The following is a 25,877-nucleotide window of genomic DNA, read 5'->3' as shown; positions in this document are numbered from 1 at the left end:
AGGGGAGGGATGGTAGGGTTATGATTAGTTTAGTCCAATCAGGGGAGGGATGGTAGGGTTAGGGGAACATAATAAAGATTAGAAATATATTTAATTAGTTTAGTCCAATCAGGGGAGGGATGGTAGGGTTATAATTAGTTTAGTCCAATCAGGGGAGGGATGGTAGGGTTATAATTAGTTTAGTCCAATCAGGGGAGGGATGGTAGGGTTATAATTAGTTTAGTCCAATCAGGGGAGGGATGGTAGGGTTATAATTAGTTTAGTCCAATCAGGGGAGGGATGGTAGGGTTATAATTAGTTTAGTCCAATCAGGGGAGGGATGGTAGGGTTATAATTAGTTTAGTCCAATCAGGGGAGGGATGGTAGGGTTATAATTAGTTTAGTCCAATCAGGGGAGGGATGGTCTGCATTATTTTTATTAAGTATATATACAGTGGGGAGAACAAGTATTTGATTCACTGCTGATTTTGCAGGTTTTCCTACTTACAAAGCATGTAGAGGTCTGTACGTTTTATCATAGGTACACTTCAACTGTGAGAGACAGAATCTAAAACAAAAATTGAGAAAATCACTTTGTATGATTTTTAAGTAATTAATTTGCATGATGTGCAGATCATTACGTTGATAGAAGCTACAATCTACCTGCAATATTAAAGCTGCTCAACACCCTAAAGTGAAAACCAAACAAAAAAAACAAGTGATTTCACCCTAGATCAGCTAGATGAAGGCAAGAGAGTGCCAGGCGGTATTGATTGTGTCAATGTCTCTCTCCTTGATTACTCTAATTTCTCTTGACCCTTGATTCATAGTGTAGGTTGTAGCAACCTCATGATGGATATAGGGGAACATTGCAGTATCATGTAGTAGCCTAAACCTATCACTGTTACATTGAACTGGGTGAATGACAGTAACCTAAACCTATCACTGTTACATTGAACTGGGTGAATGGAATATGAGCGACAATATGCTGTAATAGAAATAAGGAAGGAGTCACCCTCCTTCATCCTAAATGGCACCAGCCTCCACTGGAATCCCTGGAGAGGATGCTTTGAACTTCTGACTTTGAAGAGGAGAATCTTTCATCTGACGATCACATAGGGCTGACAAGCAAAAGACCCTCCACACGTGTCCCAGAAGAGTCCGTTGTATCCGTGGTATGTTTCAGTACAGCCTTAATGATGCAGTCAATATTTGTAATATCAGCTGTGGGGTTTTGGGGGTCTTTCGGACACCCACACCTACCACTTCAAGGGCTTTGTCGTAACCGTCGGGGTTGACGGAGGGGAGCAGGTGTATCCTGGTCTCGTGCACCAGGTGACGTATCCGTGGGCTCCCCGACAGATACTCCTGACACATGAACTGCATCAGCAGCAGGAGCAGCTCTCGGCCCAGCACCTCGTTACCATGGGAACCGGCCGTGTAGCGGAACTCTGGTTCACCTGGGAGAGGAAGGAGGGAGGGGAGGGACAGGGAGGGAGGGAGGGAGGGAGGGAGAGAGAGAGGGACGGAGGGAGAGAGGGATGGAGGGAGGGAGAGAGGGAGGGAGAGAGGGGAGGGAGGGAGAGGAAGAGAGGGAGGGAGAGAGAGAGGGAGAGAGGGAGGGGAAGATAGGGAGGGAGAGAGGGGAGGGAGGGAGGGAGGGAGGGAGAGGAAGAGAGGGAGGGAGGGAGGGAGGGAGGGAGGGAGGGAGGGAGGGAGGGAGGGAGGGAGGGAGGGAGGGAGGGAGGGAGGGAGGGAGGGAGGGAGGGAGAGAACAAAATGTGAAAAGGCGTATGATGAATAGCTTAAACATTTTATGTAATAATACAACAATGTTCACCATTTTTGAACCCAGAGAACTTTACTTCTAGGAATGAATCAAGGATAAAGATCCTATCAGAGCCCTTTATCTGGTCTTACCTGGTTCATGCTCTCCGGGGTTGTCTGAGATCTCGATGGCGTAGAGTTTCTGTCCGCTGTGGCTCTTGCCGATGTTATAGATCCTTGTGATGTTGGGGCACATCTCATTAACCACCTTCATCAGCTGTAGAGCCAGTAGAGAACACCTCATTAATCACCTTCATCAGCTGTAGAGCCAGTAGAGAACACCTCATTAACCTAACCCCCTTCATCGGCTGTAGAGCCAGTAGAGCACACCTCATTAATCACCTTCATCAGCTGTAGAGCCAGTAGAGAACACCTCATTAATTAATCACCTTCATCGGCTGTAGAGCCAGTAGAGAACACCTCATTAACCACCTTCATCGGCTGTAGAGCCAGTAGAGAACACCTCATTAATCACCTTCATCGGCTGTAGAGCCAGTAGAGAACACCTCATTAATCACCTTCATCGGCTGTAGAGCCAGTAGAGAACACCTCATTAATCACCTTCATCGGCTGTAGAGCCAGTAGAGAACACCTCATTAACCACCTTCATCAGCTGTAGAGCCAGTAGAGAACACGAGTCCCAGAGTTTTCAGTAGGCCTTCCACGTGGCGAAATTGATTTCAGATATGTTGTCTCGCTGCTTACTTAGCGGGCTAACACTTTCCTCCCGATTCTGCCCATACCTGGGGCCAACTCTGCCTTGCTAGCACACGTGACTGCCCTCCCTGAAGCTTCTCACCAGTCGGGCCCCAAGCGAAAGGCTATTCGCTGGCTCTATAAGGGGGAGGAGTTAGTTAACACATCCCTCCATGAACAGCATCACTTCACTGTGATAATGTACTATATTTTTTATCATCTAACATATTACTAAATGTTTCATTTTCATAACAAGACTCTAATAAAGTACATTGTTACCACTTAACTGTTTATTGGTTTAAATTTGCTCTCCCCAGAGCATAGACTGGGTTCCCCCATTTCACTATAAGCCATGCTAAGCTGGCTCTCTCCAGAGCATAGACTGGGTTCCTCCCTTTCGCTTACAGTGTCTGCCCAGCATTACTCTGTGGTGTAGTGTCTGCCCAGCAATACTCTGTGGTATAGTGTAGTGTCTGCCCAGCATTACTCTGTGGTGTAGTGTCTGCCCAGCAATACTCTGTGGTGTAGTGCAGTGTCTGCCCAGCATTACTCTGTGGTGTACTATCTGCCCAGCAATACTCTGTGGTATAGTGTAGTGTCTGCCCAGCATTACTCTGTGGTGTAGTACAGTGTCTGCCCAGCATTACTCTGTAGTGTAGTACAGTGTCTGCCCAGCATTACTCTGTGGTGTAGTGCAGTGTCTGCCCAGCATTACTCTGTGGTGTAGTGTAGTATCTGCCCAGCATTACTCTTTAGTGTAGTGTCTACCCAGCATTACTCTGTGGTGTAGTGCAGTGTCTGCCCAGCATTACTCTGTGGTGTAGTGTAGTGTCTGCCCAGCATTACTCTGTGGTGTAGTGTAGTATCTGCTCAGCATTACTCTGTGGTGTAGTGTCTGCCCAGAATTACTCTGTGGTGTAGTGTCTGCCCAGCATTACTCTGTGGTGTAGTGTCTGCTCACCATTACTCTGTGGTGTAGTGTAGTATCTGCTCAGCATTACTCTGTGGTGTAGTGTCTGCCCAGAATTACTCTGTGGTGTAGTGTCTGCCCAGCATTACTCTGTGGTGTAGTGTAGTGTCTGCCCAGCATTACTCTGTGGTGTAGTGTAGTGTCTGCCCAGCATTACTCTGTGGTGTAGTGTAGTATCTGCTCAGCATTACTCTGTGGTGTAGTGTCTGCCCAGAATTACTCTGTGGTGTAGTGTCTGCCCAGCATTACTCTGTGGTGTAGTGTCTGCTCACCATTACTCTGTGGTGTAGTATCTGCCCAGCATTACTCTGTAGTGTAGTGTCTGCCACAGCATTACTCTGTGGTGTAGTGTCTGCTCAGCATTACTCTGCGGTGTAGTATCTGCCCAGCATTACTCTGTAGTGTAGTGTCTGCCCAGCATTACTCTGTGGTGTAGTGTCTGCCCAGCAATACTCTGTGGTGTAGTGCAGTGTCTGCCCAGCATTACTCTGTGGTGTACTATCTGCCCAGCAATACTCTGTGGTATAGTGTAGTGTCTGCCCAGCATTACTCTGTGGTGTAGTACAGTGTCTGCCCAGCATTACTCTGTAGTGTAGTACAGTGTCTGCCCAGCATTACTCTGTGGTGTAGTGCAGTGTCTGCCCAGCATTACTCTGTGGTGTAGTGTAGTATCTGCCCAGCATTACTCTTTAGTGTAGTGTCTACCCAGCATTACTCTGTGGTGTAGTGCAGTGTCTGCCCAGCATTACTCTGTGGTGTAGTGTCTGCCCAGCATTACTCTGTGGTGTAGTGTAGTGTCTGCCCAGCATTACTCTGTGGTGTAGTGTAGTGTCTGCCCAGCATTACTCTGTGGTGTAGTGTAGTATCTGCTCAGCATTACTCTGTGGTGTAGTGTCTGCCCAGAATTACTCTGTGGTGTAGTGTCTGCCCAGCATTACTCTGTGGTGTAGTGTCTGCTCACCATTACTCTGTGGTGTAGTGTAGTATCTGCTCAGCATTACTCTGTGGTGTAGTGTCTGCCCAGAATTACTCTGTGGTGTAGTGTCTGCCCAGCATTACTCTGTGGTGTAGTGTAGTGTCTGCCCAGCATTACTCTGTGGTGTAGTGTAGTGTCTGCCCAGCATTACTCTGTGGTGTAGTGTAGTATCTGCTCAGCATTACTCTGTGGTGTAGTGTCTGCCCAGAATTACTCTGTGGTGTAGTGTCTGCCCAGCATTACTCTGTGGTGTAGTGTCTGCTCACCATTACTCTGTGGTGTAGTATCTGCCCAGCATTACTCTGTAGTGTAGTGTCTGCCACAGCATTACTCTGTGGTGTAGTGTCTGCTCAGCATTACTCTGCGGTGTAGTATCTGCCCAGCATTACTCTGTAGTGTAGTGTCTGCCCAGCATTACTCTGTGGTGTAGTGTCTGCCCAGCATTACTCTGTGGTGTAGTGTCTGCTCAGCATTACTCTGTGCTGTAGTGTAGTGTCTGCCCAGCATTACTCTGTGGTGTAGTGTCTGCCCTGCATTACTCTGTGGTGTAGTGTAGTGTCTGCCCAGCATTACTCTGTGGTGTAGTGTAGTGTCTGCCCAGCATTGCTCTGTAGTGTAGTAACAGCTCAGCATTACTCTGTAGTGTAGTATCTGCTCAGCATTACTCTGTAGTGTAGTACCTGCCCAGAATTGCTCTGTAGTGTAGTGTAGTATCTGCTCAGCATTACTTTGTAGTGTAGTATCTGCCCAGCATTACTCTGTAGTGTAGTGTCTGCCCAGCATTACTCTGTAGTGTAGTGTAGTGTCTGCTCAGCATTACTCTACTTACATGCCTCATCTCTTTGTAGCTGTGATGTTTGAAGTCCAGGTTGTCTGTGGTTGTGATCTCATTCCGTCTGTGGTAATAGTTCTGAGAGTCTGACAACAAACACATCCCATATCAAGTCATTGAACAAATCACTATATCGACAACAGTATATGTGTCAACTGAAGAGCTAGATAGGAATTATAAGTGAAATAATCTGTCTGTAAACCATTGTGGAAAAATGACTTGTGTCATGCACAAAGTAGATGTCCTCACCGACTTGCCAAAACTATAGTTTGTTAACAAGACATTTGTGGAGTGGTTGATAAATTAGTTTTAATGACTCCAACCTGAGTGTATGTAAACTAGTGTTAATGACTCCAACCTAAGTGTATGTAAACTAGTTTTAATGACTCCAACCTGAGTGTATGTAAACTAGTTTTAATGACTCCAACCTGAGTGTATGTAAACTAGTTTTAATGACTCCAACCTGAGTGGATGTAAACTAGTTTTAATGACTCCAACCTGAGTGGATGTAAACTAGTGTTAATGACTCCAACCTAAGTGTATGTAAACTAGTTTTAATGACTCCAACCTGAGTGTATGTAAACTAGTTTTAATGACTCCAACCTGAGTGTATGTAAACTAGTTTTAATGACTCCAACCTGAGTGGATGTAAACTAGTTTTAATGACTCCAACCTGAGTGGATGTAAACTAGTTTTAATGACTCCAACCTGAGTGGATGTAAACTAGTTTTAATGACTCCAACCTGAGTGTATGTAAACTAGTTTTAATGACTCCAACCTGAGTGGATGTAAACTAGTTTTAATGACTCCAACCTGAGTGTATGTAAACTAGTTTTAATGACTCCAACCTGAGTGTATGTAAACTAGTTTTAATGACTCCAACCTGAGTGGATGTAAACTAGTTTTAATGACTCCAACCTGAGTGGATGTAAACTAGTTTTAATGACTCCAACCTGAGTGTATGTAAACTAGTTTTAATGACTCCAACCTGAGTGGATGTAAACTAGTTTTAATGACTCCAACCTGAGTGGATGTAAACTAGTTTTAATGACTCCAACCTGAGTGGATGTAAACTAGTTTTAATGACTCCAACCTGAGTGTATGGAAACTAGTTTTAATGACTCCAACCTGAGTGTATGTAAACTAGTTTTAATGACTCCAACCTGAGTGGATGTAAACTAGTTTTAATGACTCCAACCTGAGTGGATGTAAACTAGTTTTAATGACTTCAACCTGAGTGTATGTAAACTAGTTTTAATGACTCCAACCTGAGTGGATGTAAACTAGTTTTAATGACTCCAACCTGAGTGGATGTAAACTAGTTTTAATGACTCCAACCTGAGTGGATGTAAACTAGTTTTATTGACTCCAACCTGAGTGTATGTAAACTAGTTTTAATGACTCCAACCTGAGTGGATGTAAACTAGTTTTAATGACTCCAACCTGAGTGGATGTAAACTAGTTTTAATGACTCCAACCTGAGTGTATGTAAACTAGTTTTAATGATTCCAACCTGAGTGGATGTAAACTAGTTTTAATGACTCCAACCTGAGTGGATGTAAACTAGTTTTAATGACTCCAACCTGAGTGTATGTAAACTAGTTTTAATGATTCCAACCTGAGTGGATGTAAACTAGTTTTAATGACTCCAACCTAAGTGGATGTAAACTAGTTTTAATGACTCCAACCTGAGTGTATGTAAACCTCCGACTTCAACTGCTTCTGCTGTTGTAATAATGTTGTTTTTTGATTATGTCTCAAACAATTAATCTCAGAGTTTTTCTAGGTCCGGTATTAGTCTGTGGTCCTCTGCTGGTTCATTGTGTCCTTTGTGATAATTGCTATGTCCCTACATTTGAAACTTTTTTAACATTCATATCTATTTTTTAAACCGTTATCTTTAGCTTGAATGAATTACGCGTAACGTGGAGGGAAAGGGTCATTGTGTGGGTTTATATGATCGTTTCCAATTAAGCTTAATAGGTTTTAACCACTTAAAGGGTTTCTGCGTATTAGGGCTCCACATTATTCTATCCATGTGTAACAGTATAACTTTAGTCCGTCCCCTCGCCCCCGCCCCGGGCTCGAACCAGGGACCCTCTGCACACATCGACAACAGTCACCCTCGAAGCATCATTACCCATCGCTCCACAAAAGCCGCGGCCCCTTGCAGAGCAAAGGGGGCACAACGACTTCAAGGTCTCAGAGCGAGTGACGTCACCGATTGAAACGCTATTTAGCGCCGCACCACCGCTAACTAAGCTAGCCGTTTCACGTCCGTTATACCAGCACCACCGCTAACTAAGCTAGCCGTTTCACATCGGTTACACCAGCACCACCGCTAACTAAGCTAGCCGTTTCACATCCGTTACACCAGCACCACCGCTAACTAAGCTAGCCGTTTCACATCTGTTACACCAGCACCACCGCTAACTAAGCTAGCCGTTTCACATCGGTTACACCAGCACCACCGCTAACTAAGCTAGCCGTTTCACATCGGTTACACCAGCACCACCGCTAACTAAGCTAGCCGTTTCACATCGGTTACACCAGCACCACCGCTAACTAAGCTAGCCGTTTCACATCCGTTACACATGGTAACATATCCGGTCTTATTGTATATCTTCCCCCTGTATTGTTCATGGTCTTATCGACTTGTGGTAATACAACGTCTTGTAGGCCTATATCCTACCCATACACCACCCCCTGCCTCATACACTGAGGCCACTGGCCAGTTTATTAGGTACACCACCCCCTGTCTTCTACTGCCATTCACCTTAATACACTGAGGGTAACTGGACAGTGTATTAGGTACACCACCCCCTTGTCTACTACTGCCATTCACCTTAATACACTGAGGGTAACTGGACAGTTTATTAGGTACACACCCCCCTTGTCTACTACTGCCATTCACCTTAATACACTGAGAGTAACTGGACAGTTTATTAGGTACACCACCCCCTTGTCTACTACTGCCATTCACCTTAATACACTGAGGGTAACTGGACAGTTTATTAGGTACACACCCCCCTTGTCTACTACTGCCATTCACCTTAATACACTGAGAGTAACTGGACAGTTTATTAGGTACACCACCCCCTTGTCTACTACTGCCATTCACCTTAATACACTGAGAGTAACTGGACAGTTTATTAGGTACACCACCCCCTTGTCTACTACTGCCATTCACCTTAATACACTGAGGGCCACTGGCCAGTTTATTAGGTGCACCAACACTATTCACCAAAATGGTTCTCTGAGAGTGAGTCATGTGGCCACGGCCTGCTATATAAATCAGGTAGACAGTCATTGCATTCAGTTAGTGTTTGATTTAACGTTAGGATGGGCAAACTTTTAGCGACTTTGAGCGTAATATGATCGTCGGTGCTAGGCGCCTGCTCCGTTATCTCAGAAACATCCGGCATCCTGGGATTTAAAATGCACGACAGAGTCTAGGATTTACAGAGAACGATGCTACAAACAAACAAACATGCAGTCAGTGGCAGTCCTGTAGGGGAAAACGACTTGGTGATGAGAGTTCAGAAGGATAACTGCAAGCTAACAGGCGGGCCACAAACAGGAACCTACCGGCACAGAATCACACAGTACACACAGCAGTTACCTAGTAGAATCACACAGTACACACAGCAGGTACCTAGTAGAATCACACAGTACAAACACAGCAGTTACCTAGTAGAATCACACAGCACACACAGCAGTTACCTAGTAGAATCACACAGCAGTTACCTAGTAGAATCACACAGTACACACAGCAGTTATTGGTTAGAATCACACAGTACACACAGCAGTTACCTAGTAGAATCACACAGTACACACAGCAGTTACCTAGTAGAATCACACAGTACACACAGCAGTTACCTAGTAGAATCACACAGTACACACAGCAGTTACCTAGCAGAATCACACAGTACACACAGCATTTACCTAGTAGAATCACACAGCAGTTATTGGTTAGAATCAGACAGTACACACAGCAGTTATTGGTTAGAATCAGACAGTACACACACAGCTGTTATTGGTTAGAATCAGACACAGTATAAACACAGCAGTTACCTAGTAGAATCACACAGTAGACACACACAGCAGGTACCTAGTAGAATCACACAGTACACACAGCAGTTACCTAGTAGAATCACAAAGTTACACACAACAGTTACCTAGTAAAATCACACAGTACACACAGCAGTTATTGGTTAGAATCAGACAGTACACACACAGCAGTTATTGGTTAGAATCAGACAGTACACACAGCAGTTACCTAATAGAATCACACAGTACACACAGCAGTTATTGGTTAGAATCAGACAGTACACACAGCAGTTACCTAGTAGAATCACACAGTATAAACACAGCAGTTACCTAGTAGAATCACACAGTAGACACACACAGCAGGTACCTAGTAGAATCACACAGTACACACAGCAGTTACCTAGTAGAATCACACAGTACACACAGCAGTTACCTAGTAGAATCACACAGTACACACAGCAGTTACCTAGTAGAATCACACAGTACACACAGCAGTTACCTAGCAGAATCACACAGTACACACAGCAGTTACCTAGTAGAATCACACAGTACACACAGCAGTTACCTAGCAGAATCACACAGTACACACACAGCAGTTAGCTAGTAGAATCACACAGTACACACAGCAGTTACCTAGTAGAATCACACAGTACACACAGCAGTTACCTAGTAGAATCACACAGTACACACATAGCAGGTACCTGGCATGGGACATCCCAGGATCTCCACTCTCATACAGATGCTGCCACGGTTGAACCAGGAACGAGGGTTGACCCTGATGTAACGAGCCACGGCAGCCACAGGAAACATGTTCAACACAGGGATCTCTTTCTCCTTGTTACCAATGAAGATCTACTGAGACAAGCAGATGTTGAGCAACACAGTGAATAAGAGACTAGGGATCGGGAGTTGACATGGTACAGTACAATCTATGGGCCATGGTAATACATCTATGGACCATGGTAATACATCTATGGACCATGGTAATACATCTATGGACCATGGTAATACAGTACCATCTATGGACCATGGTAATACATCTATGGACCATGGTAATACATCTATGGACCATGGTAATACATCGATGGACCATGGTAATACAGTACATCTATGGACCATGGTAATACAGTACCATCTATGGACCATGGTAATACAGTACCATCTATGGACCATGGTAATACATCTATGGACCATGGTAATACATCTATGGACCATGGTAATACATCTATGGACCATGGTAATACATCTATGGACCATGGTAATACAGTACCATCTATGGACCATGGTAATACAGTACAATCTATGGGCCATGGTAATACATCTATGGACCATGGTAATACAGTACCATCTATGGACCATGGTAATACATCTATGGACCATGGTAATACATCTATGGACCATGGTAATACAGTACATCTATGGACCATGGTAATACAGTACCATCTATGGACCATGGTAATACAGTACCATCTATGGACCATGGTAATACAGTACCATCTATGGACCATGGTAATACATCTATGGACCATGGTAATACAGTACATCTATGGACCATGGTAATACAGTACCATCTATGACCATGGTAATACATCTATGGACCATGGTAATACATCTATGGATCATGGTAATACAGTACCATCTATGGACCATGGTAATACATCTATGGACCATGGTAATACATCTATGGACCATGGTAATACATCTATGGACCATGGTAATACATCTATGGACCATGGTAATACAGTACATCTATGGACCATGGTAATACATCTATGGACCATGGTAATACATCTATGGACCATGGTAATACAGTACATCTATGGACCATGGTAATACATCTATGGACCATGGTAATACAGTACATCTATGGACCATGGTAATACATCTATGGACCATGGTAATACAGTACATCTATGGATCATGGTAATACAGTACCATCTATGGACCATGGTAATACAGTACATCTATGGACCATGGTAATACATCTATGGACCATGGTAATACATCTATGGACCATGGTAATACATCTATGGACCATGGTAATACATCTATGGACCATGGTAATACATCTATGGACCATGGTAATACATCTATGGATCATGGTAATACATCTATGGACCATGGTAATACATCTATGGACCATGGTAATACAGTACATCTATGGACCATGGTAATACAGTACCATCTATGGACCATGGTAATACATCTATGGACCATGGTAATACATCTATGGACCATGGTAATACATCTATGGACCATGGTAATACAGTACATCTATGGATCATGGTAATACAGTACATCTATGGACCATGGTAATACAGTACCATCTATGGACCATGGTAATACATCTATGGACCATGGTAATACAGTACATCTATGGACCATGGTAATACAGTACATCTATGGACCATGGTAATACATCTATGGACCATGGTAATACATCTATGGATCATGGTAATACATCGATGGACCATGGTAATACAGTACATCTATGGACCATGGTAATACAGTACCATCTATGGACCATGGTAATACAGTACCATCTATGGACCATGGTAATACATCTATGGACCATGGTAATACAGTGCATCTATGGACCATGGTAATACAGTACATCTATGGACCATGGTAATACATCTATGGACCATGGTAATACAGTACATCTATGGACCATGGTAATACATCTATGGACCATGGTAATACAGTACCATCTATGGATCATGGTAATACAGTACATCTATGGACCATGGTAATACAGTACCATCTATGGATCATGGTAATACAGTACATCTATGGATCATGGTAATACATCTATGGATCATGGTAATACAGTACCATCTATGGATCATGGTAATACAGTACATCTATGGACCATGGTAATACATCTATGGACCATGGTAATACAGTACATCTATGGATCATGGTAATACATCTATGGACCATGGTAATACATCTATGGACCATGGTAATACATCTATGGACCATGGTAATACAGTACATCCATGGACCATGGTAATACATCTATGGACCATGGTAATACAGTACATCTATGGACCATGGTAATACAGTACCATCTATGGACCATGGTAATACAGTACCATCTATGGACCATGGTAATACATCTATGGACCATGGTAATACATCTATGGACCATGGTAATACATCTATGGACCATGGTAATACATCTATGGACCATGGTAATACAGTACATCTATGGACCATGGTAATACATCTATGGACCATGGTAATACATCTATGGACCATGGTAATACATCTATGGACCATGGTAATACATCTATGGACCATGGTAATACATCTATGGACCATGGTAATACAGTACATCTATGGATCATGGTAATTCTTACTTAGATGACGCTAATGACATTGGAATCTGATCAATATGATCCAAGAAACAAACTCTTCCAGAATGTTCCGACAAAGTGAGAACTGCTGTAACAACTATGCCTCATTGATCTCCACCCCAATCATATCTATTGATCTCCATCCCAACCATATCTATTGATCTCCACCCCAATCATATCTATTGATCTCCACCCCAATCATATCTATTGATCTCCTCCCCAATCATATCTATTGATCTCCTCCCCAGTCATATCTATTGATCTCCATCCCAATCATATCTATTGATCTCCACCCCAATCATATCCATTGATCTCCACCCCAATCATATCTATTGATCTCCACCCCAATCATATCTATTGATCTCAATCCCAATCATATCTATTGATCTCAAGCCCAATCATATCTATTGATCTCCACCCCAATCATATCTATTGATCACCACCCCAATCATATCTATTGATCTCCATCCCAATCATATCTATTGATCTCCATCCCAATCATATCTATTGATCTCCATCCCAATCATATCTATTGATCTCCATCCCAATCATATCTATTGATCTCCTCCCCAATCATATCTATTGATCTCCACCCCAATCATATCTATTGATCTCCATCCCAATCATATATATTGATCTCCTCCCCAATCATATCTATTGATCTCCTCCCCAGTCATATCTATTGATCTCCATCCCAATCATATCTATTGATCTCCTCCCCAATCATATCTATTGATCTCCTCCCCAATCATATCTATTGATCTCCTCCCCAGTCATATCTATTGATCTCCATCCCAATCATATCTATTGATCTCCACCCCAATCATATCCATTGATCTCCACCCCAATCATATCTATTGATCTCAATCCCAATCATATCTATTGATCTCAACCCCAATCATATCTATTGATCTCCACCCCAATCATATCTATTGATCTTCACCCCAATCATATCTATTGATCACCACCCCAATCATATCTATTGATCTCCATCCCAATCATATCTATTGATCTCCACCCCAATCATATCTATTGATCTCCACCCCAATCATATCTATTGATCACACCCCAATCATATCTATTGATCTCCATCCCAATCATATCTATTGATCTCCACCCCAATCATATCTATTGATCTCCACCCCAATCATATATATTGATCACCACCCCAATCATATATATCGATCTGCACCCCAATCATAGCTATTGATCTCCACCCCAATCATATCTATTGATCTCCACCCCAATCATATCTATTGATCTCAATCCCAATCATATCTATTGATCTCAAGCCCAATCATATCTATTGATCTCCACCCCAATCATATCTATTGATCACCACCCCAATCATATCTATTGATCTCCATCCCAATCATATCTATTGATCTCCATCCCAATCATATCTATTGATCTCCATCCCAATCATATCTATTGATCTCCATCCCAATCATATCTATTGATCTCCTCCCCAATCATATCTATTGATCTCCACCCCAATCATATCTATTGATCTCCATCCCAATCATATATATTGATCTCCTCCCCAATCATATCTATTGATCTCCTCCCCAGTCATATCTATTGATCTCCATCCCAATCATATCTATTGATCTCCTCCCCAATCATATCTATTGATCTCCTCCCCAATCATATCTATTGATCTCCTCCCCAGTCATATCTATTGATCTCCATCCCAATCATATCTATTGATCTCCACCCCAATCATATCCATTGATCTCCACCCCAATCATATCTATTGATCTCAATCCCAATCATATCTATTGATCTCAACCCCAATCATATCTATTGATCTCCACCCCAATCATATCTATTGATCTTCACCCCAATCATATCTATTGATCACCACCCCAATCATATCTATTGATCTCCATCCCAATCATATCTATTGATCTCCACCCCAATCATATCTATTGATCTCCACCCCAATCATATCTATTGATCACACCCCAATCATATCTATTGATCTCCATCCCAATCATATCTATTGATCTCCACCCCAATCATATCTATTGATCTCCACCCCAATCATATATATTGATCACCACCCCAATCATATATATCGATCTGCACCCCAATCATAGCTATTGATCTCCACCCCAATCATATCTATTGATCTCCACCCCATTCATATCTATTGATCATGATCTCAGCCAGCTACTCACCAGGTCTTGTGATCCATTCTTCAGAGTGACCCAGGTGTGACTGTCGTTGCTCACAAGGACCTTGTATGATGTCACCCAGTCGCTCCTAAAACGTGGGAGGAGAGAGAAAGTCCAGTAAGAAGAAGGAATTAGTTTAACGTGTTCAAATCCGAGCTGTTCCTGGACTGACGGTGTCCATATTAGGAAGCAAACGTCCATGGAAGCTGTGTCAGAGTCACTAGGAGTTGGTGTCTTTTTCCTAATACGGACACCATACATTTCTTAAAGTGAATTTAACTACAGGTGACAACTTTACAGTACAGATGTAGGATCATACTTTGATCAATCTTTTGTTGCTGAGAATTTTGCAGCAACGCAGGAAATGCAGATGAGATTTGTGATTTACATCAATTCTCTGAAAACCCCAAATAACACACGGTTAATATTGCACTTTTCATGGAGCCTAGTTTTGTCCAGCTAACCACCGATCAAGCAACATTATGGACTAAACGGTCAAATGCTGTTACTGCATTTTTTTTTTTTTGCGATGACAATATAGGTCAAATTATGATCCTATACCTGTAGCTAATCCACTAGGTAACAGCAAATATAATACGATCCATACCAGTAGATTTCAAATGTATTACGCCAATATATATGTAAATATCTTCAGAGATCTTGTCCATAAGAACATGTATACCGTTCTGAACCAGAACCATCCCAGCTTGTTCTACTTACAGTAACTGTCTCCTTCTGGGACCAATGCTGAAATATGGGCAGACACCTGGTTCTGGTTAGTGGAGACACCATGTAGCTAATGGTATGAAAACTAAAAAAGAGAATTCTACTATGCACGGCCAAGACACACACACACACACACACACACACACACACACACACACACACACACACACACACACACACACACACACACACACACACACACACACACACACACACACACATTGTTCCATCAGAAACGATTGCTTGTGAGTGCCTTTACTATTGTAAAATATTCTCCGATATTTAATTCATGGGTTTTAAATGTGTATGATTTGTTAGTTTTTTGCAAACGCTATATCAAATCAAATCAAATCAAATTTATTTATATAGCCCTTCGTACATCAGCTGATATCTCAAAGTGCTGTACAGAAACCCAGCCTAAAACCCCAAACAGCAAGCAATGCAGGTGGAGAAGCACAGTGGCTAGGAAAAACTCCCTAGAAAGGCCAATACCTAGGAAGAAACCTAGAGAGGAACCAGGCTATGTGGGGTGGCCAGTCCTCTTCTGGCTGTGCCGGGTGGAGATTATAACAGAACATGGTCAAGATGTTCAATGTTCATAAATGACCAGCATGGTCGAATAATAATAAGGCAGAACAGTTGAAACTAGAGCAGCAGCACAGTCAGGTGGAAGTTGAAACTGGAGCAGCAGCATGGCCAGGTAGACTGGGGACAGCAAGGAGTCATCATGTCAGGTAGTCCTGGGGCATGGTCCTAGGGCTCAGGTCAGTTGAAACTGGAACAGCAGCATGGCCAGGTGGACTGGGGACAGCAAGGAGTCATCATGTCAGGTAGTCCTGGGGCATGGTCCTAGGGCTCAGGTCCTCCGAGAGAGAGAAAGAAAGAGAGAAGGAGAGAATTAGAGAACGCACACTTAGATTCACACAGGACACCGAATAGGACAGGAGAAGTACTCCAGATATAACAAACTGACCCCAGCCCCCCGACACATAAACTACTGCAGCATAAATACTGGAGGCTGAGACAGGAGGGGTCAGGAGACACTGTGGCCCCATCCGAGGACACCCCCGGACAGGGCCAAACAGGAAGGATATAACCCCACCCACTTTGCCAAAGCACAGCCCCCACACCACTAGAGGGATATCTTCAACCACCAACTTACCATCCTGATATACAGATGTTGTATCTTAATTTGAGCCAGTTTGCTATAGCAGGAAAATAATCCTGCAACAGGAAATGTGAATTATTATGTGGATTATAATTAATGGACATTTTTATCGTCACGTTTGTCGTAAGAACTGGACCAAGGCGACTAAGACATTTATAGGGGTTGATACGTTTTTCATTAGGGCAAAGTCTGACATTTCAAACTTTAGAAGCCTTTTAAAAACTCAAATACACTACATGTTTGCATTCTCAGCAACAAACAAGTGATCAAATTAAGATCCTCCATCTGTCTATCCATTGTTTAGCTGGAATGGAATGTTTGTATCCTGTATATTTGACTGATATGTGGTTGTCTCACCTAGCTATCTTACTCTGGATAAGAGCATTTGCTAACTTAAGCAAATTAAAAAAAATTATGTGTCACGATCGTCGATAGGAACGGACCAAAGCGTGAGTTGAGTTCCACATACTTATAGAGTGAAAATAAATAAACATAACACGAACGTGAAAGCCGTAGTGCTCAAAACACTAACACAAACGATATCCCACGATGCAGGTGGGAACAAAGGACAACTTAAGTATGATCCCCAATTAGAGACAACGATAATCAGCTGCCTCTAATTGGGAACCATACACACACCAACATAGAAATATAACGACTAGAACACCCCCGAGTCACGCCATGACCTAAAACACCATAGAGAACCCCGAAGGGCTCTCCATGGTCAGGTCGTGACAGTACCCCTCCCCCCCAAAGGTGCGGACTCCGGCCGCAAAACTTGAAACCAGATGGGAAGGGTTGGGGGGGGGGGTGACTAGCGTCGGTGCCGGGTCCGGTGTGGGTCTTAGCACCCGCCCAGACCACGGATCCGGCCATGGAGCAGGACTAGACGCCGTGCCTAGACTGGGCATCGGCGCAGAGGAAGGCTCTCGCCATGGAGCTGGGTTGGACACCGTGCCTAGACTGGGCATCGGCGCAGAGGAAGGCTCTCGCCATGGAGCTGGGTTGGACACCGTGCCTAGACTGGGCATCGGCGCAGAGGAAGGCTCTCGCCATGGAGCTGGGTTGGACACCGTGCCTAGACTGGGCATCGGCGCAGAGGAAGGCTCTCGCCATGGAGCTGGGTTGGACACCGTGCCTAGACTGGGCATCGGCGCAGAGGAAGGCTCTCGCCATGGAGCTGGGTTGGACACCGTGCCTAGACTGGGCATCGGCGCAGAGGAAGGCTCTCGCCATGGAGCTGGGTTGGACACCGTGCCTAAACTGGGCATCGTCGCAGAGGAAGGCTCTGGTCATGGAGCTGGACTGGGCACCTGCGCAGGTTGCACTGGACTGATGATACGCTCCTCAGGGCGAGTGCGGGGAGACAGCACAGGGCATACCGGGCTGTGGAGGCGCACCGGTAGGCCTGGTGCGTGGAGCCGGCACAGGTTTCACTGGAATGATGACACGCTCTTCAGGGCGAATGCAGAATACATCTAACCAACATATCTCTCTGTTCTCTCTCCTCCACACACACACCGACACACACCGACACACACCGACACACACACACACACACACACACACACACACACACACACACACACACACACACACACACACACACACACACACAAGCGGTACGGTAGACGTCTCCTGGATAAAGATATCGACCCTGAGCCCGGGGTGAACGTATGGGGTGATGAGTCTGGTGCTGTAGGAATCCCCCAGTCCTGCTAATTAAACCTCTCTTTACAGTCAGACCTTTTCTAAATCTGGCAACAGTAACAGATAGCAGTTACAATAGAGCTACGTCAGAAATATCATCTGTCTTCTGGGGCTGCAGGGTAGCCTAGTGGTTAGAGTGTAGAGGCGGCAGGGTAGCCTAGTGGTTACAGTGTAGAGGTGGCAGGTAGCCTAGTGGTTAGAGTGTAGAGGTGGCAGGGTAGCCTAGTGGTTAGAGTGTAGAGGGGGCAGGGTAGCCTAGTGGTTAGAGTGTAGAGGAGGCAGGGTAGCCTAGTGGTTAGAGTGTAGAGGAGGCAGGGTAGCCTAGTGGTTAGAGTGTAGGGGCGGCAGGGTAGCCTAGTGGTTAGAGTGTAGAGGTGGCAGGGTAGCCTAGTGGTTAGAGTGTAGAGGTGGCAGGGTAGCCTAGTGGTTAGAGTGTAGAGGTGGCAGGTTAGCCTAGTGGTTAGAGTGTAGAGGTGGCAGGGTAGCCTAGTGGTTAGAGTGTAGAGGTGGCAGGTAGCCTAGTGGTTAGAGTGTAGAGGTGGCAGGGTAGCCTAGTGGTTAGAGTGGAGAGGTGGCAGGGTAGCCTAGTGGTTAGAGTGTAGAGGCGGCAGGGTAGCCTAGTGGTTAGAGTGTAGAGGTGGCAGGTAGCCTAGTGGTTAGAGTGTAGAGGCGGCAGGGTAGACTAGTGGTTAGAGTGTAGAGGCGGCAGGGTAGCCTAGTGGTTAGAGTGTAGAGGTGGCAGGTAGCCTAGTGGTTAGAGTGTAGAGGTGGCAGGTAGCCTAGTGGTTAGAGTGTAGAGGAGGCAGGGTAGCCTAGTGGTTAGAGTGTAGAGGCAGGTAGCCTAGTGGTTAGAGTGTAGAGGCGGCAGGGTAGCCTAGTGGTTAGAGTGTTGAGGGGGCAGGGTAGTCTAGTGGTTAGAGTGTAGAGGAGGTAGGGTAGTCTAGTGGTTAGAGTGTAGAGGAGGCAGGGTAGCCTAGTGGTTAGAGTGTAGAGGCGGCAGGGTAGCCTAGTGGTTAGAGTGTAGAGGAGGTAGGGTAGTCTAGTGGTTAGAGTGTAGAGGAGGTATGGTAGTCTAGTGGTTAGAGTGTAGAGGAGGCAGGGTAGTCTAGTGGTTAGAGTGTAGAGGCGGCAGGGTAGTCTAGTGGTTAGAGTGTAGAGGTGGCAGGGTAGCCTAGTGGTTAGAGTGTAGAGGAGGCAGGGTAGCCTAGTGGTTAGTGTGTAGAGGCGGCAGGGTAGCCTAGTGGTTAGAGTGTAGAGGTGGCAGGGTAGCCTAGTAGATAGAGTGTAGAGGAGGCAGGGTAGCCTAGTGGTTAGAGTGTAGGGGCGGCAGGGTAGCCTAGTGGTTAGAGTGTAGAGGCGGCAGGGTAGCCTAGTGGTTAGAGTGTAGAGGTGGCAGGTAGCCTAGTGGTTAGAGTGTAGAGGCGGCAGGGTAGACTAGTGGTTAGAGTGTAGAGGCGGCAGGGTAGCCTAGTGGTTAGAGTGTAGAGGTGGCAGGTAGCCTAGTGGTTAGAGTGTAGAGGTGGCAGGGTAGCCTAGTGGTTAGAGTGTTGAGGGGGCAGGGTAGCCTAGTGGTTAGAGTGTAGAGGCGGCAGGGTAGCCTAGTGGTTAGAGTGTAGAGGCGGCAGGGTAGCCTAGTGGTTAGAGTGTAGAGGCGGCAGGTAGCCTAGTGGTTAGAGTGTAGAGGCGGCAGGGTAGCCTAGTGGTTAGAGTGTAGAGGCGGCAGGGTAGCCTAGTGGTTAGAGTGGAGAGGCGGCAGGGTAGCCTAGTGGTTAGACTTGCCTGGTTAAATAAAGGTAAAATAAAAAATAAAAAAGCCCCCTGTGTTTCTTATGTGTTCTGTAACTCCAGATCAGCAGCTGGAGACGACTTGGAAGGAAATGACAAAGGGGGGCTTTCTCAGCTCACCCCCCCCCCCCCCCCCCCGCCTCCAATGCTGAAATTAACAAGCAGTTTTCTGAGAGAGACATTAATTAAGAGCCTACTTTTCCCAGTTAACCAGAACAAAGGGCAGAAGGTGTCAAATACGACCACAGGCTGCTGGGGAGAGTAGGGAGATTCTAACGGACGATGTGATCATCAGCAGAGAGAGAGTTAAATGGTTCTTCTTCACTAAACCAAAACAAGGGGAATTTTAATTTGCTTTAAAAAAAAGACAGTCTGTTAAGTAGGTTTACTTAGATGTGCTTTCCTCGTTGGTCTATTTCAGTGGAAGAGTACTTGCTATTTCAGTATATTATATTACGGTTAGCATTGTGCTAAGTGGCTAAACGTGATCATATTGTTCATCAGCTTTATACAGGACCCCTGTAGGCCTGATGCTGCCTGAGAACAATGGTCTCCTTCATTAACCAATGAGGTCATTGGCTCACCGTGCTGGTTTCTGTTTAGTTCGCTTTTACATTTCTTTACTTTCTATTTGCTTTGGAGAAACTTGTGTTGTCTTGTCAGGACATTGTGGTGTCTTGTCAGGACATTGTGGTGACTTGTCAGGACATTGTGGTGACTTGTCAGGACATTGTGGTGACTTGTCAGGACATTGTGGTGTCTTGTCAGGACATTGTGGTGACTTGTCAGGACATTGTGTTGTCTTGTCAGGACATTGAGGTGTCTTGCCAGGACATTGTGGTGTCTTGTCAGGACATTGTGGTGTCTTGTCAGGACATTGTGGTGTCTTGTCAGGACATTGTGGTGTCTTGTCAGGACATTGTGGTGACTTGTCAGGACATTGTGGTGACTTGTCAGGACATTGTGGTGACTTGTCAGGACATTGTGGTGTCTTGTCAGGACATTGTGGTGACTTGTCAGGACATTGTGTTGTCTTGTCAGGACATTGAGGTGTCTTGCCAGGACATTGTGGTGTCTTGTCAGGACATTGTGGTGTCTTGTCAGGACATTGTGGTGTCTTGTCAGGACATTGTGGTGACTTGTCAGGACATTGTGGTGTCTTGTCAGGACATTGTGGTGACTTGTCAGGACATTGTGGTGACTTGTCAGGACATTGTGGTGTCTTGTCAGGACATTGTGGTGACTTGTCAGGACATTGTGGTGACTTGTCAGGACATTGTGGTGTCTTGTCAGGACATTGTGGTGACTTGTCAGGACATTGTGGTGACTTGTCAGGACATTGTGGTGACTTGTTTTAAATGAGGCCTCACCTCCTGGCTACACTAGTGACCATATCCCCCGTGCATCCCGCAAAGGCGGAGGTGTTGCTAACATTTACGATAGCAAATTTCAATTTACAAAAAAAAAAATGACATTTTCGTCTTTTGAGCTTCTAGTCATGAAATCTATGCAGCCTACTCAATCACTTTTTATAGCTACTGTTTACAGGCCTCCTGGGCCATATACAGCGTTTCTCACTGAGTTCCCTGAATTCCTATCGGACCTTGTAGTCATAGCAGATAATATTCTAATCTTTGGTGACTTTAATATTCACATGGAAAAGTCCACAGACCCACTCCAAAAGGCTTTCAGAGCCATCATCGACTCAGTGGGTTTTGTCCAACATGTCTCTGGACCCACTCACTGTCACAGTCATACGCTGGACCTAGTTTTGTCCCATGGAATAAATGTGGTGGATCTTAATGTTTTTCCTCATAATCCTGGACTATCGGACCACCATTTTATTACGTTTGCAATTGCAACAAATAATCTGCTTAGACCCCAACCAAGGAACATCAAAAGTCGTGCTATAAATTCACAGACAACACAAAGATTCCTTGATGCCCTTCCAGACTCCCTCTGCCTACCCAAGGACGCCAGAGGACAAAAATCAGTTAACCACCTAACTGAGGATCTCAATCTAACCCTGCGCAATACCCTAGATGCAGTTGCACCCCTAAAAACAAAAAAATGTCTCATAAGAAACTAGCTCCCTGGTACACAGAAAATACCCGAGCTCTGAAGCAAGCTTCCAGAAAATTGGAACGGAAATGGCGCCACACCAAACTGGAAGTCTTCCGTCTAGCTTGGAAGGACGGTACCGTGCAGTACCGTAGAGCCCTTACTGCTGCTCGATCATCCTATTTTTCTAACTTAATTGAGGAAAATAAGAACAATCCGAAATTCCTTTTTAATACTGTCGCAAAGCTAACTAAAAAGCAGCATTCCCCAAGAGAGGATGACTTTCACTTTAGCAGTGATAAATTCATGAACTTCTTTGAGGAAAAGATTATGATTATTAGAAAGCAAATTACGGACTCCTCTTTAAACCTGCGTATTCCTCCAAACCTCAGTTGTCCTGAGTCTGCACAACTCTGCCAGGACCTAGGATCAAGAGAGACGCTCAAGTGTTTTAGTACTATATCTCTTGACACAATGATGAAAATAATCATGGCCTCTAAACCTTCAAGCTGCATACTGGACCCTATTCCAACTAAACTACTGAAAGAGCTGCTTCCTGTGCTTGGCCCTCCTATGTTGAACATAATAAACGGCTCTCTATCCACTGGATGTGTACCAAACTCACTAAAAGTGGCAGTAATAAAGCCTCTCTTGAAAAAGCCAAACCTTGACCCAGAAAATATAAAAAACTATCGGCCTATATCGAATCTTCCATTCCTCTCAAAAATTTTAGAGAAGGCTGTTGCGCAGCAACTCACTGCCTTCCTGAAGACAAACAATGTATACGAAATGCTTCAGTCTGGTTTTAGACCCCATCATAGCACTGAGACGGCACTTGTGAAGGTGGTAAATGACATTTTAATGGCATCGGACCGAGGCTCTGCATCTGTCCTCGTGCTCCTAGACCTTAGTGCTGCTTTTGATACCATCGATCACCACATTCTTTTGGAGAGATTGGAAACCCAAATTGGTCTACACGGACATGTTCTGGCCTGGTTTAGATCTTATCTGTCGGAAAGATATCAGTTTGTCTCTGTGAATGGTTTGTCCTCTGACAAATCAACTGTAAATTTCGGTGTTCCTCAAGGTTCCGTTTTAGGACCACTATTGTTTTCACTATATATTTTACCTCTTGGGGATGTTATTCGAAAACATAATGTAAACTTTCACTGCTATGCGGATGACACACAGCTGTACATTTCAATGAAACATGGTGAAGCCCCAAAATTGCCCTCGCTAGAAGCATGTGTTTCAGACATAAGGAAGTGGATGGCTGCAAACTTTCTACTATTAAACTCGGACAAAACAGAGATGCTTGTTCTAGGTCCCAAGAAACAAAGAGATCTTCTGTTGAATCTGACAATTAATCTTAATGGTTGTACAGTCGTCTCAAATAAAACTGTGAAGGACCTCGGCGTTACTCTGGACCCTGATCTCTCTTTTGAAGAACATATCAAGACTATTTCGAGAACTGCTTTTTTCCATCTACGTAACATTGCAAAAATCAGAAACTTTCTGTCCAAAAATGATGCAGAAAAATTAATCCATGCTTTTGTCACTTCTAGGTTAGACTACTGCAATGCTCTATTTTCCGGCTACCCGGATAAAGCACTAAATAAACTTCAGTTAGTGCTAAATACGGCTGCTAGAATCCTGACTAGAACCAAAAAATTTGATCATATTACTCCAGTGCTAGCCTCTCTACACTGGCTTCCTGTCAAAGCAAGGGCTGATTTCAAGGTTTTACTGCTAACCTACAAAGCATTACATGGGCTTGCTCCTACCTATCTCTCTGATTTGGTCCTGCCGTACATACCTATACGTACGCTACGGTCACAAGACGCAGGCCTCCTAATTGTCCCTAGAATTTCTAAGCAAACAGCTGGAGGCAGGGCTTTCTCCTATAGAGCTCCATTTTTATGGAACGGTCTGCCTACCCATGTCAGAGACGCAAACTCGGTCTCAACCTTTAAGTCTTTACTGAAGACTCATCTCTTCAGTGGGTCATATGATTGAGTGTAGTCTGGCCCAGGAGTGGGAAGGTGAACGGAAAGGCTCTGGAGCAACGAACCGCCCTTGCTGTCTCTGCCTGGCCGGTTCCCCTCTTTCCACTGGGATTCTCTGCCTCTAACCCTATTACAGGGGCTGAGTCACTGGCTTGCTGGGGCTCTCTCATGCCGTCCCTGGAGGGGGTGCGTCACCTGAGTGGGTTGATTCACTGTTGTGGTCATCCTGTCTGGGTTGGCGCCCCCCCCCCCCTTGGGTTGTGCCGTGGCGGAGATCTTTGTGGGCTATACTCAGCCTTGTCTCAGGATGGTAAGTTGGTGGTTGAAGATATCCCTCTAGTGGTGTGGGGGCTGTGCTTTGGCAAAGTGGGTGGGGTTATATCCTTCCTGTTTGGCCCTGTCCGGGGGTGTCCTCGGATGGGGCCACAGTGTCTCCTGACCCCTCCTGTCTCAGCCTCCAGTATTTATGCTGCAGTAGTTTATGTGTCGGGGGGCTGGGGTCAGTTTGTTATATCTGGAGTACTTCTCCTGTCCTATTCGGTGTCCTGTGTGAATCTAAGTGTGCGTTCTCTAATTCTCTCCTTCTCTCTTTCTTTCTCTCTCTCGGAGGACCTGAGCCCTAGGACCATGCCCCAGGACTACCTGACATGATGACTCCTTGCTGTCCCCAGTCTACCTGGCCATGCTGCTGCCTCCAGTTTCAACTTCCACCTGACTGTGCTGCTGCTCTAGTTTCAACTGTTCTGCCTTATTATTATTCGAACATGCTGGTCATTTATGAACATTGAACATCTTGACCATGTTCTGTTATAATCTCCACCCGGCACAGCCAGAAGAGGACTGGCCACCCCACATAGCCTGGTTCCTCTCTAGGTTTCTTCCTAGGTATTGGCCTTTCTAGGGAGTTTTTCCTAGCCACCGTGCTTCTCCACCTGCATTGCTTGCTGTTTGGGGTTTTAGGCTGGGTTTCTGTACAGCACTTTGAGATATCAGCTGATGTACGAAGGGCTATATAAATACATTTGATTTGATTTGACTTGTCAGGACATTGTGGTGACTTGTCAGGACATTGTGGTGTCTTGTCAGGACATTGTGGTGACTTGTCAGGACATTGTGGTGACTTGTCAGGACATTGTGGTGACTTGTCAGGACATTGTGGTGTCTTGTCAGGACATTGTGGTGACTTGTCAGGACATTGTGGTGACTTGTCAGGACATTGTGGTGTCTTGTCAGGACATTGTGGTGACTTGTCAGGACATTGTGGTGACTTGTCAGGACATTGTGGTGACTTGTCAGGACATTGTGGTGACTTGTCAGGACATTGTGGTGACTTGTCAGGACATTGTGGTGACTTGTCAGGACATTGTGGTGACTTGTCAGGACATTGTGGTGTCTTGTCAGGACATTGTGGTGACTTGTCAGGACATTGTGGTGACTTGTCAGGACATTGTGGTGTCTTGTCAGGACATTGTGGTGACTTGTCAGGACATTGTGGTGACTTGTCAGGACATTGTGGTGACTTGTCAGGACATTGTGGTGACTTGTCAGG

The 25,877-nt window shown here is 44.8% G+C and overlaps 1 protein-coding gene across 1 annotated transcript in view; it reads right to left on the bottom strand.

Annotated features, from left to right (window-relative positions):
* LOC109880844 (inactive carboxypeptidase-like protein X2) overlaps nt 1-25,877 on the bottom strand; it is a 115,323-nt gene that overhangs the window by 29,628 nt on the left and 59,818 nt on the right. Inside the window, exons 5-9 of the mRNA XM_031813205.1 lie at nt 14,876-14,960; nt 10,032-10,182; nt 5,278-5,366; nt 1,900-2,023; nt 1,243-1,439 (exon numbers count right to left, since the gene is read on the bottom strand). Of these exons, the coding sequence (XP_031669065.1) occupies nt 1,243-1,439; nt 1,900-2,023; nt 5,278-5,366; nt 10,032-10,182; nt 14,876-14,960 (646 nt within the window). The remainder of the gene's footprint in view (nt 1-1,242; nt 1,440-1,899; nt 2,024-5,277; nt 5,367-10,031; nt 10,183-14,875; nt 14,961-25,877) is intronic.

This window comes from Oncorhynchus kisutch, unplaced genomic scaffold, assembly GCF_002021735.2.
Source record: "Oncorhynchus kisutch isolate 150728-3 unplaced genomic scaffold, Okis_V2 Okis04b-Okis11a_hom, whole genome shotgun sequence".
Classification (NCBI taxonomy): domain Eukaryota; kingdom Metazoa; phylum Chordata; class Actinopteri; order Salmoniformes; family Salmonidae; genus Oncorhynchus; species Oncorhynchus kisutch.
The sequence above is the reverse complement of the archived record's forward strand: the minus strand, read 5'-3'. Positions and strand labels throughout refer to the sequence as shown.